Here is a 15,952-nt window from a genome sequence, read left to right as displayed (position 1 = left end):
CCTCTCTTCCTCTATTCCTACCAAAAGTGGCAGAAAGGGGCATGTTTGTGGGGATGCCCCTCCAGAGATGGAAGTGCTGATCTTCTCTGTCCTCACAATTAGAACCCAGAACCTGGCGGGGATATTTTTAGCTAACTTTTATACGTAAGACAAACCCATTTTAGGCATGCTTCTGTTGCTTCCATGGTTTACTGTGGGAGATTTTTATCACTGTACAGCTAAACACAGTTTGCCAAATAGCCTTGCTGGGCTTCACCCAACAGACCGTTCGATGAGCGGCTGGCTTGAGTCCAGTGAACACAACTGCTGATCTGATGCTCCAACGGGCTGAACCCCCCATGGGCCAACAGCAAGACGAAGAACATGATCAGGGGCCACACTGGCTCTCTGGTGGTCTTTGCGCAAGGGCATCGGAGGGTCTCAGTTACACCTGTCCTCTGAGACAAACGCTGCCAGAATGTTCCATGGTTGCTTCAGTTGGGGAGGTCATCCTCAACTTATAGCCAGCCACTCAGTGACTGGAGCTGCAATGGACCTCCCTAGGAGGGTACTTACGACCCAGATTCAAAATTTCAACGGTCGGGGGTCCCAAGGTCACGTGACTGCATTCGGTTTAGCAACCAAGCCATATTTACATCATTGGTACCATCCTGTGGTCATGACAGTTTTGCTAAAAAAAAAAAAACAACTTGTGCTTTAAGGCAAAAGTGGCCCCTAGCAAACCCCGGGTTTACTGTATGATTGCTGCCTGAATCAGTCTTGCATTATTTTCTAGGCCTTCAGCAAAGATGGCAGCAGCACATGCAGGAGAGCGGATCTTCTCTCTCGGTAGCCATGTGGGCTGCTGTGCTAATCTGATCCGGCACGTTAATGGTCAAAATACAGGCTGATCTCTGGGTGGCCCCAGGACACCCTCCTGGTCCTCTTTACATGAGTGTCAGGGCTGCTGTGGAGCCAGCCGTGACAAATGTTGCCAAATGTTTTCCTGAAACCAAGCTATAGTTTGACTCGCATTTCCACAATCCATTAAAATTATCTAATTAAAAAAACAACAGTGACAATACTGTTCACGTTCAAATTTGATCTAATTCTGTCTAGTACATCATATTATGGCTAAAATAAGTCCAGCCTTGGACTTCTGTGTAAGTGCAATCACAATTAAAATGTAGTTACAGCAGTTCACATTCTCAAGCCTGATCCCCAAATTGCCTTCTCAGTGCAATCTTAGTCCAAGTGGGGCCCCAGCCCTGCCATTGGCACCTCCTGGAGCCAGACAATGCTGTAAAAAGGGCTTCTTCCTGATGGTCATCCAGCAGCGGAGCACAGGTGTTCTGCTTACTTCCTGTCTGAGGCCTTACTACTATGTAGGGTGCTTTACGCATCCGATTTGCAGCTTTCTGCTACTACCCCGCCCCACTCCAGAAGGCTTTTGAGGCAAGGGGAGATGCTCCCTGCTTCCACGTTCATTGTGTGTCTGAGAATAAAATGCCTACAATTAGAGCAGTGGTTCTCAACTTGTGGGTCGGCATCCCATTTGGGGTCGAACGACCATTTCACGGGGGTCGCCAAACAACGCATTTTTTCCCCCTTTTCCTTAGCTGTGCTACTCCCTTTTATTCTGTTGGCTTTTGAAAGCCAATAGAATAGACTCTTTTGAATAGAGTCTAATTCATTGGCTTTCCAAAGCCAATAGGAATTGTCCAGGCTGTGTCTGCCCTGCTGAGCCCGACAAAAGTCCCATTCTGCAAATGGTGCTGCACCAGTTGAGTAGTCCTCGACTTACGACCGATTGAGTAGTCCTCGACATACGACCGGTTGGGGGTTGCTGCATTAAAAAGGTTGAGAACCACTGAGTTAGAGGTCAGGAGACTCCCCTCTCTGGAATGTCCGCAGCAGGGCCCAGTTCGTTACTGGTCACGCAAGGCACGCTGCATCAGCAATGCAGCCCACGGTGACATGTGATGCTCGGCCACTCTCTTCAGGGGAGAATTCAAGGGAAGGCAGCAGATTCTTTTGGGAGGAGCACCCCCCACTCCTCTGCTCTCTTCTGCCTGGGGCCTCCTGGAAGCCCCGCAAATTAGCTTCTGAACACCGCACGAACACCATTCCCCAGGGAGCAGGTGGGGCTCTGATGCCCTGTGCTGGTGACGAATGGGTCCCTCCAGAGCAGGGCAGGCTGGCATGTGCCAAACACTCTGAGGAGTCTGGGAGGCAGGGGCCGGCGAGCTCCGTCCCTCTGGAAAGCACCTCACTCCCCCTGGCAGTAGTATCTCCGGAAGAGCCGCTCAGCAGCGCAGAGGCGCAGGGCCCGGTAAGTGTGCAGCAGCAGGCGGGGGAAGCGGTCCAGGAAGTACTGGATGAATCCGTGGGGGAGGCTGCCAAGGGCCTCCTGGACATGGCTGGGCAGTTCGTAGTAGTGATGCTTCTGAAGGAGAAAGGGTCCAGGTGCCAGGGCCCCCAAGGGACAGTGCCACACTCAGTGTGGCTGTGATGGTGAGACAAGGGGGACAGGAGGTGCCCGAGCGAATGAGAGCAGCCCGCTCACTCAAACACCACTCAGCCGCAGAGGGCCTCCCATTCCCCGAAGAGCCCAGCCAGGGTTGGCAGAGTACCTTGTTCCTCATAGCTCGCAACAGGTCACGGACTGAGCTGCCCTGGTATCTCCGGAACTTCCTGAGGTCTGGGAGGGGGGGGGGTGAGAGGGGCCACGCGGGTTAGCAAGGCTCCTCCAGTTCTCGCCCTCTGCCGGGCCACCCAGTGGGTCCGGAGAGGGCAAGCGCCTACCTGCCTGTAGTGGGGCAGAGAGATGCACCTGCCAATTCCCTCGGACCACCATCAGGCTCTCGGCCTCCAGGGTGCTGACCAGGGGCCCGTCTGCCAGCTCCTTTTCAAGGCGGTCACTGACATCCTGCCGATGGGAGAGAGTGGGCAGCAGGGCAGAGCGCGACTGAGAAGGGAAGCCAGGAGGAGTGTCCACCACCCAGAACTCACCTGGAAGAACTGCAGCTGCTTCTCAGGGCCCCAGAAGAAGGGGTGCCGGAGCACCTGGGCAGCCGAGGGGCGCAGACGGGGGTCACTGCTGATCATGGCTTCTATCAAGTCTCGCCCCACCAGATGGCCTGGGAGAGCAAGCAGAAAGGAACCTTCAGGAGGTCGCCTTGAGCATTCACCTGCCATTTGTCACTACCTTTATCACCCCCCTGCAAGGTAGGCTAGCCTAGCAGACAGCAGGTGAAGCTGAGGGAAAGGGTCTTGGCCATGGCTGAATAACAGAGGCCGGAGATGAGCCAGGAGCTTCAGGGAGGCAGGGAGCTACGCCAGGTCCTGCTAGCCAAGAGAGGCTTAGAGGGGCTGGTTTGAGACCCCAAGTAGGCACAGCTTCCCCCCCACACACACACCGCACAGGGACAAAGCATCCCACAGCACCCTCCTTACTGTGAGTGTCCTGCTGGAGCCTCGGCAGTTGGTAGGCGCCTACAAGAATGTTGGCCTGGCGATGGAAGCTGTGCCCAAAGGGATGCTGCCCGTGGGACAGGACGTAGTAGAAGATGCAGCCAGCGGAGAAGATGTCCACACCACAAGTCTGCAAGAGAGAAGGGAAGCCAGAAGCAGCAGCTTCCATGATTCTTTGATGGCTCAGGGTGAGATTTCTATCCTACCTTTTCTCTGGCCCTCTATTTCCCCTGGGAGGAGGTCAGGGGAAGTCCCCAAAGAACTGGGACTTTCCACTCCTAGACCCCAGGAAAAGCAGGGCAGTCAATCGGACTCACGGGGCTCTCCTGCGCATCCTCCCTGAGCATCTCGGGCGCGATCCACCCCTCCGTGCCAGGAATGCCCGAGCCGAGACTGAAGCTCTGATGCCCTCCCTGCAACTTCTTGCACAGGCCAAAGTCGGAGATGACGGCTCGGAACCGCCCTTGCCCGTCAGGGACCGAGATCAGAATGTTGCAGGGCTTCAGGTCACGATGAGCTGGAAAGAAAAGGGTCCTCAGCACAAGCCTGGAGAACACCCAGCTTCCGTTTAAAGGGGAGGGGGAGGCAACGGCCTTTGCTATGGGGGGGTGTCTCACCTATGCTGAGGGAGTGCAGATGTGCCAGTCCGGACATGGTCTGGGACAGCAGGGAGAGCGGATCCATGTCTTTTCCAGGGAAGACGGAGCTCTCCACGTACTGGAGGGGGCAGAAGGCAAGAGAGCAGGGCAATCTTTGCTAGGAGCCCCCAGCATCAAGTCTGTCCTCCCCCCATCCAGCTGTGCAGGAACAACCATTAGTTCTGACAGCCTTAAAGAATCTGCCAAGTCCCCCTTTGGCAGACGGACTCTTTTCTGATAAACTGTAAAGTTCACAAGCATTTAGGAAGAGATCCTTCCAAACCACACTTGACGTACTTAACCAAAGGTTATTTCTAGCCCTCCTACAGATACAGTTGGATTTTCCATCATTTCCGAACATTTGGCCTGGGGGAAAGGTAAGCCAGAGTCTCCATGTTGAAAACGGGCAGCTCCCGGCTCCGGACGGCCCCGCAAGGAGAACATCTGAACTGGCTGCCAGACATCCCAGGCTTGTGGGAAGTGGTGTCGTTTCATATGACAGGTTTATCCAATGCAGCACATTGGGTGTGATTATTGTACAGAGTAAGTTAATATTTTCCTCTTTGGAACAAAATTATTGCAGGGATGCGAGGGGGGGGGCAGAGGAGGGTCTTGGCAGGCGTGCCTCCTCACCTGCTGCAGGCTGGCAGAGCACAGCTCAAGGGCGATGTAGTGGAACTGCCCATCAGCCTCGGTGCAGAAATAGCGCACCACGTTGGGATGCGCATCCGACTCGCGCAGCAGCCGCACCTCGCGGTCCACCAAATGGATGCTGTCCAGAAGCAAACGCTTCACGGCCACGTCGCGCCCATCAAAGCGGCCTCTGAAGAAGGAAGCCACCCGGGTGATGGGGAGGAATGGCTTCTCCTCTGTGCCCACAATGTCCCCCTCCCCTCCTCACAACAAAGCCCTAGCTCTGCCTCTGCCCTCTCAGGAAGCGCCAAAGGCTGGCATGGCACCTGTGAGGATGCCCAGCACTTCTACATCCTGGACAGCGAGAGGGAGGCCCATCCTACTGCTCCTTCAGGGCGCCAAGATGGAGCATCGCAGGACCCTCAGCCTGCAGGGAAGCCCTTTGGTTGGATTCCAGGGCTGGGCACTTGCTTCAGGGACCTTTACTCAGCTCAGGAGCAGCTCCAACTCACCGGAACACAAAGGTGCCCCCCGCCCCACGGCCCAGCACCTCCAGGGGCCTGAAGGAGAGCTTTCCCACAGTAACCATTTCTGGGGCAACACCTGCTGAGGGGAGAGAATGGGGGTCACCCTAGTGGCCCCTTTGACAGCCCCCCATCCTTCCCCAACACACCCTCTGATAGCTGGGCAGGTACCCACCTGGACCAGGGCTCTGGAGGGAGGCTTTATCCACAGAGGCTGAGGAGGGGGGCTGGTCTGCTCCCTGGTTCAGCTCCAGGGACTCTTCAGGAGTCATTCTTGAGAAATGGCTAGAAGTTGCAGGAGGCTGCTGGCCAGAGCTGCGCTCAGACGAGACCTTCTGGGAGAGAAGCAGCAGGAATGAAAGCGGAAGAGACCACCTGCCTCTACTGCCAGGGGCCCCATCATCAGGCTGGGGGCAAGACTACATCCTGGCAGAGACCCCCTCCCCACTGCTGGCCATGAAGGGTGCCTTCTCTAGCAGCTGGCAGGGACCACGGGAACCTCTTCTGGCCTTGGCCCCGGGGCCTCTGCAATCCCCCCAAAGCACAGAAAGCTGGAAGAGGATCAGATGAAGCCCACTCACCCAGAGCAGGAGGCAGAGGAGCCCCCCGCCCCAACAGATGGAAGCCACGCCAACCACAACGAGCTCGCAGCTGCCAAATGAGGGATCCACTTCCACTGGAGCCTCCTTCCTGGCGTGATCCCCCCAGGGCCGACCATCAGCCTGATCTTCCTGTGATCCTTCAGGGGCCAGGAACTGAAACAGACCAGGAAGCTCTTGGCAAGGATGGGGGGGGGACACAGCCATCCCCCAGCCACACACCGTGAACTCTGTCCTGGAAGTGGGGCCAGCCAGGCTGGCTTTTTTGCCCCAGATGCCACCTGCAGTGGGGAAGGGGAAGAGGAGCAAGCACGCCCTTTGCTTGTGCCTCTTGCTCCCCCCTCCATTCCCACATTAGCTTGTGATTGTTGGGGTGTTTGCAAGAAAAGCCTGGAGGACACCAGGGCTGAATTGCTTGCTCTATACCAGTGGTTCTCAATCTTTTTAATGCCGCAACCCCCAACCGGTCGTAAGTCAAGGACTACTCAACTGGTGCAGCACCATTTGCAGACTGGGACTTTTGGCGGGCTCAGCAGGGCAGAGACAGCCTGGACAATTCCTATTGGCTTTTGAAAGGCAATAGAATTAGACTCTATTCAAGAGAGTCTATTCTATCGGCTTTCAAGGGAATAGCACAGCTAAGGAAAAGGGGGGGGAAAATGGCGGACTGCGTTGTTTGGCAACCCCCGTGAAATGGCCGTTCGATCCAAAATGGGGTTGCGACCCACAGGTTGAGAACCACTGTTCTATACCTTCTGACGATACTGGGTGGAGCAGCCTGGAGTGCCAGGGTCGAGGCCGGGCATCCCTCTTCTCTCAGAAGGCTGTCATCACCCGGACTGCAGCCCTTCCCCCCCCCCACATCAGCCCTAGCCCCCTCTCGCCCATACCTCTTCAAAGAGGCTGTGAGCAGGGGAGTTGTGTGGTGCAACAGCCTCCAGGTTCCTCCGCAGGCTGCCAGGAAAGGCCCTCAGCATGGTGGTGTGGACAAGTGGAGGCATCTCGTGATGACCTGGAAAGAAGGGGGGAGCCTGGAGTCCCCCTGCTGAGCCCTCCCCAAGGAGAGCACCCCATGGCTGGACTCAACTTGTCTGCACTGCCTGCCTTCCAAAGCTTCAGTCACGCTGACTACTTCTTTTCTTAAATTCTAACCCACCCTCTCTGCTCCCACCCAGTGCTGATCCTCAGGGACCTTCAATTTCTCCCAAATCTTCTACTCACAATCTCTCCCCCCTCCCCCTTCTGGACCTCAGAGACCTTGGCATGACCACCCTCCGGGGATCAGTGGTGAAAGGGGTTAGCCTGTGCCTGCCAGTATGTACCTGTGTGTTCTTATGCAGAATGGCCCATTGTGCACCCTTCAGTCTGGGGGGGGGGTGTTCTTCCCCCACCATTCAGGGGACTCTGGGCAACTTCTGGGGGGAATGGAGGCTGTCTTTCGGCGGGGGCCCTGGAGCCCAGAAACTCACCTATCAGCAGCCATTGGCTGTGGGGGAGGAAGATGGTGCCCGGCGGGTACTGGATGCCCGTGCTGGGTGTGACCTTGCACTCACCAGACCTTTGGAGCGTCACATCACGTGTGATGGGACCGCTGCCCTGGGCCAGAGCCACTCCCTGAGGCTGCAGGAGGCAGAGACAGCCCAGTCAGCAGCAGGACCCACCACCCAGCTACCCATTTTGTGCCCCACCAAGGGAAGGAACTCACCACCAGAGCCAGGCCTTCGTGCACCAGGGATGTCAAAGCGTAGAAACCCCCGGCATGTTTGCCCACATACAGGGTTGTGCTGAAACAAAAAGGAGGGCCAGGAACGGTGAGGAAGCCCCTCAGTGGTACAGCCAGGCAGATTTTGGTGAGATTCAGAAGGAACCAAGTGCCTGGAGGTTAAGCTCTGGCTAGGCAGTGAGAATCTAACACAGCATTCTTCAACCCACCTCCCAGGGTGGTTTTAGGAGAAAGTAGGAGGAACGAGGGCTTGTGCACATCTCTGTGCATTGCACAGAATAAAAGCGGGATATAAATCAACTCAATCCCCAAATCCAGGTGCACTGATGGCTCCTCCGTGCACAGGCTTAAAGAGGCACAATTTGGGGGCTGGCAGCCACAATGGCTCCTGTTCACCTACTCCCATGTTGGCCCTGGATGGGGGGGCTGGGCTGCAGGTGCTGCCGGCGGGGGGGGGGGTTGGTCAGCACTGAACCAAAGAAGCAGAGGATCAAAGCTCTGGCCCAGAGGGAGATGATATGGTAGCTCATGTGCAGCCAGGATTTATTTCCTAGAACAGTGATGGCGAACCTTTTAGAGACTGAGTGCCCAAAAACCGCCCCCCACCCTTATCGTTCTGCCCCGCCTGCTCCACCCTACCCCACCTGCTGGGCCACCCACCACCTTCACGGCACGCTGCAGATCGCTCAGGCGGCCCTGCAGTGCCATGATGGGCACGCTGTCCATCCATGCCTCACAGCATCATCTGCGCGCGACAGGGCACGAGGGCGGAGTCTTGTCCCTGCTGCCCAGCTGCCATGTGCTTGGCTGTGCTGCTCCATGCCCAGGGGATGACTCTCCTCCAGGGTGGGCTACTGATGAGGGGGCCATGGGGGGAGGCAGGGCTGGGGTGACAACACGTGTGCCCACAGAGAGGGCTCTGAGTGCCGCCTCTGGCATGCGTGTCATAGGTTCGCCACCACTGTCCTAGAAGCTCCTTAAACGGCGGATGTCCTTTGGGGAATCAGACCAGGGTTAACCCTGCGGCAGATGCCACCTCCATCCCACTCCTTCCGTACCCTGTAGTTTCTCTGGAAGCCAGGCAGCCAATGGCTTGCTCTCTTGCACCAAGAGGCCTGACCTGGGCACTCTGCAGCCTGCCCCCCTTTTCTTATACTTGTTCCCACAAATTCTCTTTGACTTCGCAGGAGAGCCCAGGGAACTATTCAAAAGAACTCACACAGCCCCACCTTAAATACATAAAATGAAGCAATCTTAAAAATACAAAAAACAAAGCAAAGTTCATTTTGAAAAAAGAAAAGCAATCTGAAAGGCACACACACACACACACACACACACACACACACACACACACACACACACACAGAGTACGTATGCATATATGTATGGTTCATACTCTACTTTTCTGTTCTGGCAAGTTCTCAAGGGAGCTAACAATAGGTTAAAACAAACATAGATTAAAACCAATACTAAATTGGAATTGAAAGGTACTAAAGTTGGAAGGGGACCTTGGGGCCATCTAGTCTAACCCATGTCACAGTAGAAATCGCCCAAGACAGAGGGGCTGGTCAGCCTCTATGCGGTTGAGGGAGGCAGCCCACAGCCTCTCTGCATAACCCTTTGCCCTGGAAGGAAGAGCCTTCGAAGGCTCAGTTGGATTCTACTTTCTTGTAACTTGACTCCATTTCCCCATGTTCTGCTCTCTTCTGTGTGACCTGCTTTCAGGCACAGTATAAACACACACACACACACACACACACACACACACACACACTCTTCTTCTGGCATCTTTATTTCCTCCTGCCTCTTCTCCGGGTTCTTCCTGAAGCATGATGGGACACTTCAGATGCTGTGGTCCCAGCAGGTTGCACATCCCCCTCAAGCCTCTTTCCAAGCATTCCCATCCTATGCAAACTCCTGCTTTAGGAGGCTTATCGATGAATTCCACTTTGCAGAGGGAGCTGCTGCTGAACTGAAGCTGACTTTAATCTCTTCGTGACCCTTTAAAGTCTGTTCTAATGGCAGTCTGTGGTTTGCACAGTTGCCCGGAGCTCTCAAGGGACAGGGTAGCACACAAAAGCCCTACGCTCAACTTCTCAGCCTTCTGGATCTCCCTTTCCCCCCGCTTAGGCTCCCCACAAAGACAGGTACGCCACCCCTGATTTTTTTGACAAAACTGCTTTCCCAGAAGTTGCCCACAAGCTCTCCTGGGATCGACACTTACAGCAAAGGGGTCTTGGCCACGAAATCCTTGCTAATCCGGAAGGTCCAGTTGAGGAGGGGGATCTTCTGAGCATGCAGGATAAGGTAGCGCAGGCTCTCCATGGCTATGCTGAGGTGGGGTGCCCGACGCAGGCTGTCCTGATGCCAGCTGTAGACGCCCACCACGGGTGATCCATAGTCCTGCACCCAGAGCACCTCTCCGCTCTCTTTGCCCACCGTCACCAGCCAACCATCTCCGCTTGAGGCAAAATGGGCCATTTCTGTGCCAAGGGGGGGGGAGGCAGGCACTGGGCATGGCAGCAGAGCTATACTTGAGTTGGAATGCCAGCCAAGCGCCAATCACAGGGTCAGCCGCACTGCTAAATCCTGCCTTGTCTTTGGCAGGATCCATCAAGCACAGCTGCCTAGACTGACTCTGGCAAGAGGGAGACTTTCAGGGCGGAGGGGATGCTGGGCTATCAATTTCTAGATGTGAAAAGATCACACATGTTTAAAAATAAGCTTACATCACACGGACTGGCTGGTGAAACCAACTGCTTTTGCAGGGAGAGCCTAATGTTTAATAGCAAAAGAGCACTCCCCAAACTTGCACTAAGCCAGTGGTGGCGAACCTATGGCACGCATGCCAGAGGCGGCACTCAGAGCCCTCTCTGTGGGCATGCGCACCGTTGCCCCAGCAGAGTTCGCCAGAGTTAGCGAGCACATGGCATTTGGAAGCGACAGGGCAGGAAGTGAGTAAGCAAGCGGCGTTGGCCCCCCGGGGATGCTCCAGAGATGGCGAGGGACTGGCCCCGGCCACGCTCATCCAGTCTGCCATGACCACTGCAGCCACGCCCACCCAGTGCCCCCCCCAGGGCACCACAGTGCTGATGCAGCCCTGGCACTTTGCGATAAATAAGTGGGTTTTGGGTTGCACTCAGTCTCTAAAAGGTTTGCCATCCCTGCACTAGGGGAGTGGGTGGGAAAGCTCCAGCTGCCCTCATCTGAAACTCCCCCCCCCATCCCACAATGGGTTAGAAGGGCTGCTCTTCTTCCTTCGGCTACTTGCCTGCGCTGTGACTCCACAGCAACATTCCCTTGATTTCTGCAGCTGCTCCTTCCCCTGCCAGCTGCCAAGGAAGGAAGGGAGCGTGGAGGGGGGAATCCCGGTTGCCAGCTTGCTCTGCCCAGTTACTCACTATAGTCAGAGTCCTGCTCATGGAAGGGAGCAGAGTAGTCCAGGTAGGTGGCATTCCACTGCAACTCCCTGGTCTTGGTGTCATACATGGTGATGACATACTCTGCAGAGGAGAGCAAGATGATTTACCCTCTCCCTCCCTGCCTGTCCCTCCCCTTCTCCCTCTCCCCCCCTCTTCCTCCCTCTCCTTTCCTCTCCCTCTCCCTCGCCCCCTCCTTCTTCCTCTCTTCCTCCTTCTTTTTCTACAGGCTGGTGTTTCTCCCCCTGAACATTTTCAGGGAGGGAGGCTCAAGGGACACTCACCACTGCGTCCGATGAACAACAAGGGGCTTATGGGGTGAAGCCCATCCCAGGCCTCTGGCGACAGCACGCTCTGCTTCTCCCCCGATGCCGGGTCCACAAGAAACCAGACGTCCTCCTTTTTTCCTGGAAAATTGAGGAGGGAACACACATATTCCGGGGTGCTCCCATCCCTTCAAGTAGGAACGGGCTCCAGCCTTGCTGATGCTTTGCACAGCCTTCCGCCAGCCCAGGATGGAGGCCCCCCTCCCCCTCTTCCACTTTCCCCACTGGCACCTGTGTAGATCACGCCATCGGAGCTGCGGCACGGAGAAGATTGCACGAGCTCCGGGATGGTGAAAGGCAGCTTCTACCAGAAAAATAAAAGAGAGAGACCTCCCATTTGACTCAGAATCACCTTTTAACAAATAAGACTGGAATCATCTGTAGCAGCTGATCCAGTGTTGCATTTTGGCACAAGATGCTTGGAACCCGCATGACTTCTGTGCCAATAACTATCAGTGTGGTAGCCCCTCGAATTATGCACCACACCCCCAGAGGATGTATGGATGCCTCAGCCTTCAAGATGCCAGGCCTTCAGAAAGCCTCTAAGCAAGGACCTCCATTCACGCAATGAAGCAGGGAGCCAATTATTCCCTTTTGTCATTAGCATCCTGTCTTCTCTAAAGTAAAGCTCACAACAATCAAGAAGTAGCTAGGAAACTCTCTCAGGTGTCTTTAATTGCTCAGGGTCAACCCCTTCGGACAGTGGTGGGATTCAAATATGTGAACAACCGGTTCTCTGTGTGGATGCCGCTTCCAGAAGTCCGTTCTGGGCCTGGGCAACAAAAAATTAGCTACCAGTTCTGCCAAAGTGGTGCGAACAGGCTGGATCCCACCACTGCCTCCAGGCATATTCTACATCCCTCAAGACTATGGAATTCCTTGCCCAAACCTGGTGGCCCTACGCTGGCCCAGTGGACAGCTTCTCATTTCCTTCTTCTATAAGTGAAATCTATCGAACTTACTGAAGTTTGACAAAATAAACCATAGCCTACTTCTTGGTAAGAGAGAAAAATGTGGGATAGCATCAGATGGATCCATAATTGGTTAGCCAACCACACTCCAAGTGTAATCCCTAACGGAACCACTTCTGCATGGAAGGAAGTGAGCAGTGGGGTACCCCAAGGTTCCGTTTTAGACCCAATACTCTTCAATATCAAGGGGAACTCATCAAATTTGCAGACAATAACAAGCTGGTAGGAATAGCCAGCATCTCAAGATAGGCTTAAAATACAGAAGTACCTTGACAGACTTGAACACTCTAACACCATCCAACAAAATGAAATTGAACATAGATAAAAGTAAGGTTGTACACTTAGGCAAGAAGAAACAAATGTACAGGTGTAGAATAGATAGAACCTGGCTCAATAGCAGTAACTGCAAGAGGGATCTTGGAGTCCTACTGGACAATCACTTAAATATGAGCTGCCAAAAGAGCCAATGCAATCGAATATTGCATTATCTGAGGAACAGAACCAAGATCACGCAAAGTATCCGTACCACTTTACAGGACCTTGGTAAGGCCACACTTGGAATACTGCATCCAGTTTTGATCACCATGATGTAAAAAAGATGCTGAGACTCTAGAAAGAGCACAGAGAAGAGCAACCAAGATGATTAGGGGACTGGAGGCTAAAACATAAAAGGAACGGTTGCTGGAATTGGGTATGTCCAGTTTAATGAAGAGAAGGATGAGGATAGCAGTGTTCCAGTATCTCAGGGGCTGCCCCAAAGAAGAGGGAGTCAAGCTATTCTCCAAAGCCCCATTCCAACAGATGGAAACTAATCAAGGAGAGAAGCAACCTAGAACTAAGGAGAAACTTCCTGAACAATTAACAATTCTTCCTTAGAACAATTAACCAGTGGAACCACCTGCCTCCAGAAGCTGTGAATGCTCCAACACTGGAAGTTTTTAAGAAGAGATCGGACAGCCATTTGTCCCAAATGGTATAGGGTTTCCTGCCTGAGCCGGGGGTTGGACTAGAAGACCTCCAAGGTCCCTTCCAACTCTATTGTTATTATTACAACAAGAAAGTCCAGTTGCCTCATGAAAAAGCATCTTTGGGATAAGGATGATCTGGATGACTGAGAATCTCTCCAGAGATTCAGGGAGCCCTTCCAACTTTCTCTCCCTGCCCCTTCAGGGCACACGTCCACAGGATGGCTCCTCCCCCTTTACCTCCCCCCCCCAGTGAAACTCAGCACGGGCCACCTTGACTCAGGTGTGCCCCGCCCCCTTCTTGGCCACTTACCATCAGCCCCCCCTCGTCCTGGCCCCCCACCACATACAAGCTGCCGTCGCTGGGGTCCGGGAGAAACGCGGGCCTGGACAGAGAAGAGGAGAAGGACGCTGGGCCTGGACGGCTCCTCCACAAGGCCGGCCAGGCCGCCTGGGCGAGCGGCCTCGGGGCTGCGGAGAGCAGCCCCCCCCTTCCCTCCGCCGCCCTCGGCTGCCTTATGCGGGCGGCGCTTTGGGGGGAGCGGGACGCGCCTCCTCCGCCTCGGAACCAGCTCGGCCGGCGCCACTCACTCGGGCTCTCCGCGGGGCACCAGCAGGGGCGGATCTGAAAGCAGAGCAGCGCCGTCAGAGCCGGGAAGAGGCGCCCTTGGACGCCCCGGGGGGGGGGGCAGGGGGCAGGGGGAGTCGCCCGGGAGCCCCGCCCGCCGCTCACCCTCCTTCAGCGCCCACCGCGTGTCCCCCGTGGCCGGGCTGACTGCGCGGAGGCGCCCGTCCAGCGTGGCCACCAGGAGCGGCGGCAGCGGCGGCGGCTCCGGCTCCGATTCCGCCGCTGCGGGGCCGCCGGCCAGAGTCTGCGGAGAAGGAGAAGCGGCGGGTGGAGCCAGACTGCCGGCCGCGCCGTCGAAGGCGGGCCGGGCCTTCCCGAAACCGGCCTGGCACCGCTCCTGCGCGGGAGACCGGACAAAGCTGCGCCCGGGAAAACCGGGGCCTCCCCGCCGGGCCGCGAGCCCCTGCGCGGGGCGCCCGTCGGGCGAGGCCGCGCGGCCGGCGCCGGAGAGAGCGGGCTTTGGGGACTCCAAGGCGGCGCCCTCCGTCGAAAGCGGCTTGGCCGACTGGAGGAGAGCGGCGCCCGGCGAGGATCGGTCCGCCTGGCGCTCCGGCCTCTCCATCTCTGCCCCAGCGCGGGTCCCCCCCCCGCCTCCGCGGACCCCCCGCCCTCCCTTCCGTGGGAGCGGAGCCCTCGGGGAAGCAGGGAGGCCGCGCCCCGCCTCTACCTGCGCCAGCAGCAGCAGCAGCAGCGGCAACGGGAAGCGCCGCGGGGTGGGCGCTCGGCCGTGGCCGGTCGGGGGCTGCTGCTCCTCGGCCTCGCCCATGGCAGCCCCGCCACGCCACGCCGCGCTCCCTGGCTTGCGCCGCCACCCCTGCCTGCTGCCCGCGGGGAGGAACCGGACTCTCCCGGCCGGCCTCCGCCCCAGATCCGGCTCCCCGACGGCACCGGCCTCCCGGCGCGCCCGCCTCGCCCCACCTCGCCCGGCCTGGCCCTCCCCCGCCGAGGAGCGCGCCCTCCGGACGTGCTCAGAGGCACCCGGATCTGGCAGGGCTCGGCCTCGACTGGCCGCCGCTCGGAAGAGGCTCCGGACAGCTACGAGGACAGCAGAAGGGACGGTGGTCCGTCTGCCGGCTGAGCACAAACTCCCTGATGCGTGAACGGACGGTTCGCGCTACGCGCCGAGCTGTAAACAAGGTGTACAATTATTCTGGCTGGTTCACACGACTCTTCATGCAGAGCGAAACAACCCCTTAAAATAGCCCGCTCAGCGAGCCAGGCCGGGGCCGGCCGGGTTTCCCGCAGGACGCCTTCGCAGAACACATTAGGCACGTCTGAGTGTCCTCGTTGCGTCCCTTTGGTCGGGTTCCTACATCAGCCAAGCTACGGTCCTGCAGGTTGCCTCGATGGTGCTTTTCCAAAGGCAGCTGGGCTTCGTTTTTTCTTTATGCAAGAAGTTTCTTCAGTTCCGCGGTAGTCCTTTGGGACGACACTCTAAGCCGCGTTTTGGCCGTGGGAACGCGCAGTACACAGAGCAGAACTCGTGTCAGCCTCCCCTCCGGCCGCACACGAGGAGCGCTCGGGGCCCTGTGGACGCGGACTCGCCTCCACCCTACAGGAAGAGAAACCCGCCGGACTGGTTTCTCTCCGCCGCGGGCAAAGCTGTCTCGCCCTCCAGCGGGAAAAAGTCGCGCTGGGATCCGGGGGACGCAGGCCGGGGGAGCCGCGACCTCCCGCGCGGGCTCAGGGGTGCCGCGGGTGGGCAGAGACTGTGTGGGGGTCTCGCCCCCCCACGTTTCCCTCCAGCGTCCCAGCTTCCAAGTCTGCCCCTCCAAGGCCCCCCGCAAAGCCCCTCCTAAGCAGGGCCGCCGGCTCGACTCCCGACAACCCGGACAGCTAGCGAGGGCGCCCCGCAGCCCCCGGTGAACAAACTAAGCTCGGCGGGGGAGGCGCCCCCCTTCTGCAGGGACAGCAAAGGCCGCTGTGCAGGAATCGCAGCCCCCTCACCCCCCCCCCCGCACAAGCTCTGGGACCCCAAGGTCTTAATCGCCCTGCCAGGGACACAAGAAAACCCTCCGTTGGGCAAAAAAATTGCTCAAATATGACACAATAAGATCACACACTGCGCACCAA

General features: G+C 56.9%; 1 protein-coding gene across 6 annotated transcripts; it reads right to left on the bottom strand.

Annotated features, from left to right (window-relative positions):
* Positions 1-1,733: 1,733 nt before the first annotated feature.
* On the bottom strand, positions 1,734-15,419 carry ERN2 (endoplasmic reticulum to nucleus signaling 2). 6 transcript variants are annotated; one of them, XM_039349669.1, is made up of 22 exons: positions 14,547-15,419; positions 13,985-14,123; positions 13,843-13,876; positions 13,565-13,637; positions 11,547-11,619; positions 11,274-11,396; positions 10,972-11,073; positions 9,795-10,053; positions 7,553-7,631; positions 7,317-7,467; positions 6,738-6,859; positions 5,830-6,003; positions 5,424-5,583; positions 5,237-5,330; positions 4,725-4,914; positions 4,071-4,170; positions 3,771-3,970; positions 3,436-3,583; positions 2,992-3,119; positions 2,785-2,908; positions 2,613-2,680; positions 1,734-2,425 (listed from the first exon to the last, which is right to left on the bottom strand). In XM_039349669.1, exons 1-22 carry the CDS (start codon positions 14,643-14,645, stop codon positions 2,249-2,251), a joined length of 2,817 nt encoding a protein of 938 aa, XP_039205603.1. In that variant the 5' UTR covers positions 14,646-15,419; the 3' UTR covers positions 1,734-2,248. The 6 variants fall into 6 exon arrangements, with proteins under 6 accessions (XP_039205603.1, XP_039205599.1, XP_039205600.1 ...); XM_039349665.1 differs by lacking the exon at positions 14,547-15,419 and having other exon boundaries at positions 13,985-14,477; XM_039349666.1 differs by lacking the exon at positions 14,547-15,419 and having other exon boundaries at positions 5,237-5,327; positions 13,985-14,477.
* Positions 15,420-15,952: the final 533 nt, after the last annotated feature.

This window comes from Crotalus tigris, unplaced genomic scaffold (assembly GCF_016545835.1).
Source record: "Crotalus tigris isolate CLP2741 ecotype Arizona unplaced genomic scaffold, ASM1654583v1 scf7180000018301.7375997, whole genome shotgun sequence".
Lineage (NCBI taxonomy): Eukaryota > Metazoa > Chordata > Lepidosauria > Squamata > Viperidae > Crotalus > Crotalus tigris.
This window is presented reverse-complemented; position numbering and strand designations above follow the sequence as displayed.

What these genes read in the sequence shown, in the direction of transcription:
- ERN2 (XM_039349665.1), bottom strand. Translation starts at nt 14,441, where the DNA reads ATGGAGAGGCCGGAGCGCCAGGCGGACCGATCCTCGCCGGGCGCCGCT. An exon ending in GTGCCCCGCGGAGAGCCCGA is followed by an intron (nt 13,638 to 13,842) that starts GTGAGTGGCGCC and finishes TTCTCTGTCCAG; the next exon opens with GCCCGCGTTTCTCCCGGACC. An exon ending in TCTGCACTCCCTCAGCATAG is followed by an intron (nt 3,971 to 4,070) that starts GTGAGACACCCC and finishes TTTTCTTTCCAG; the next exon opens with CTCATCGTGACCTGAAGCCC.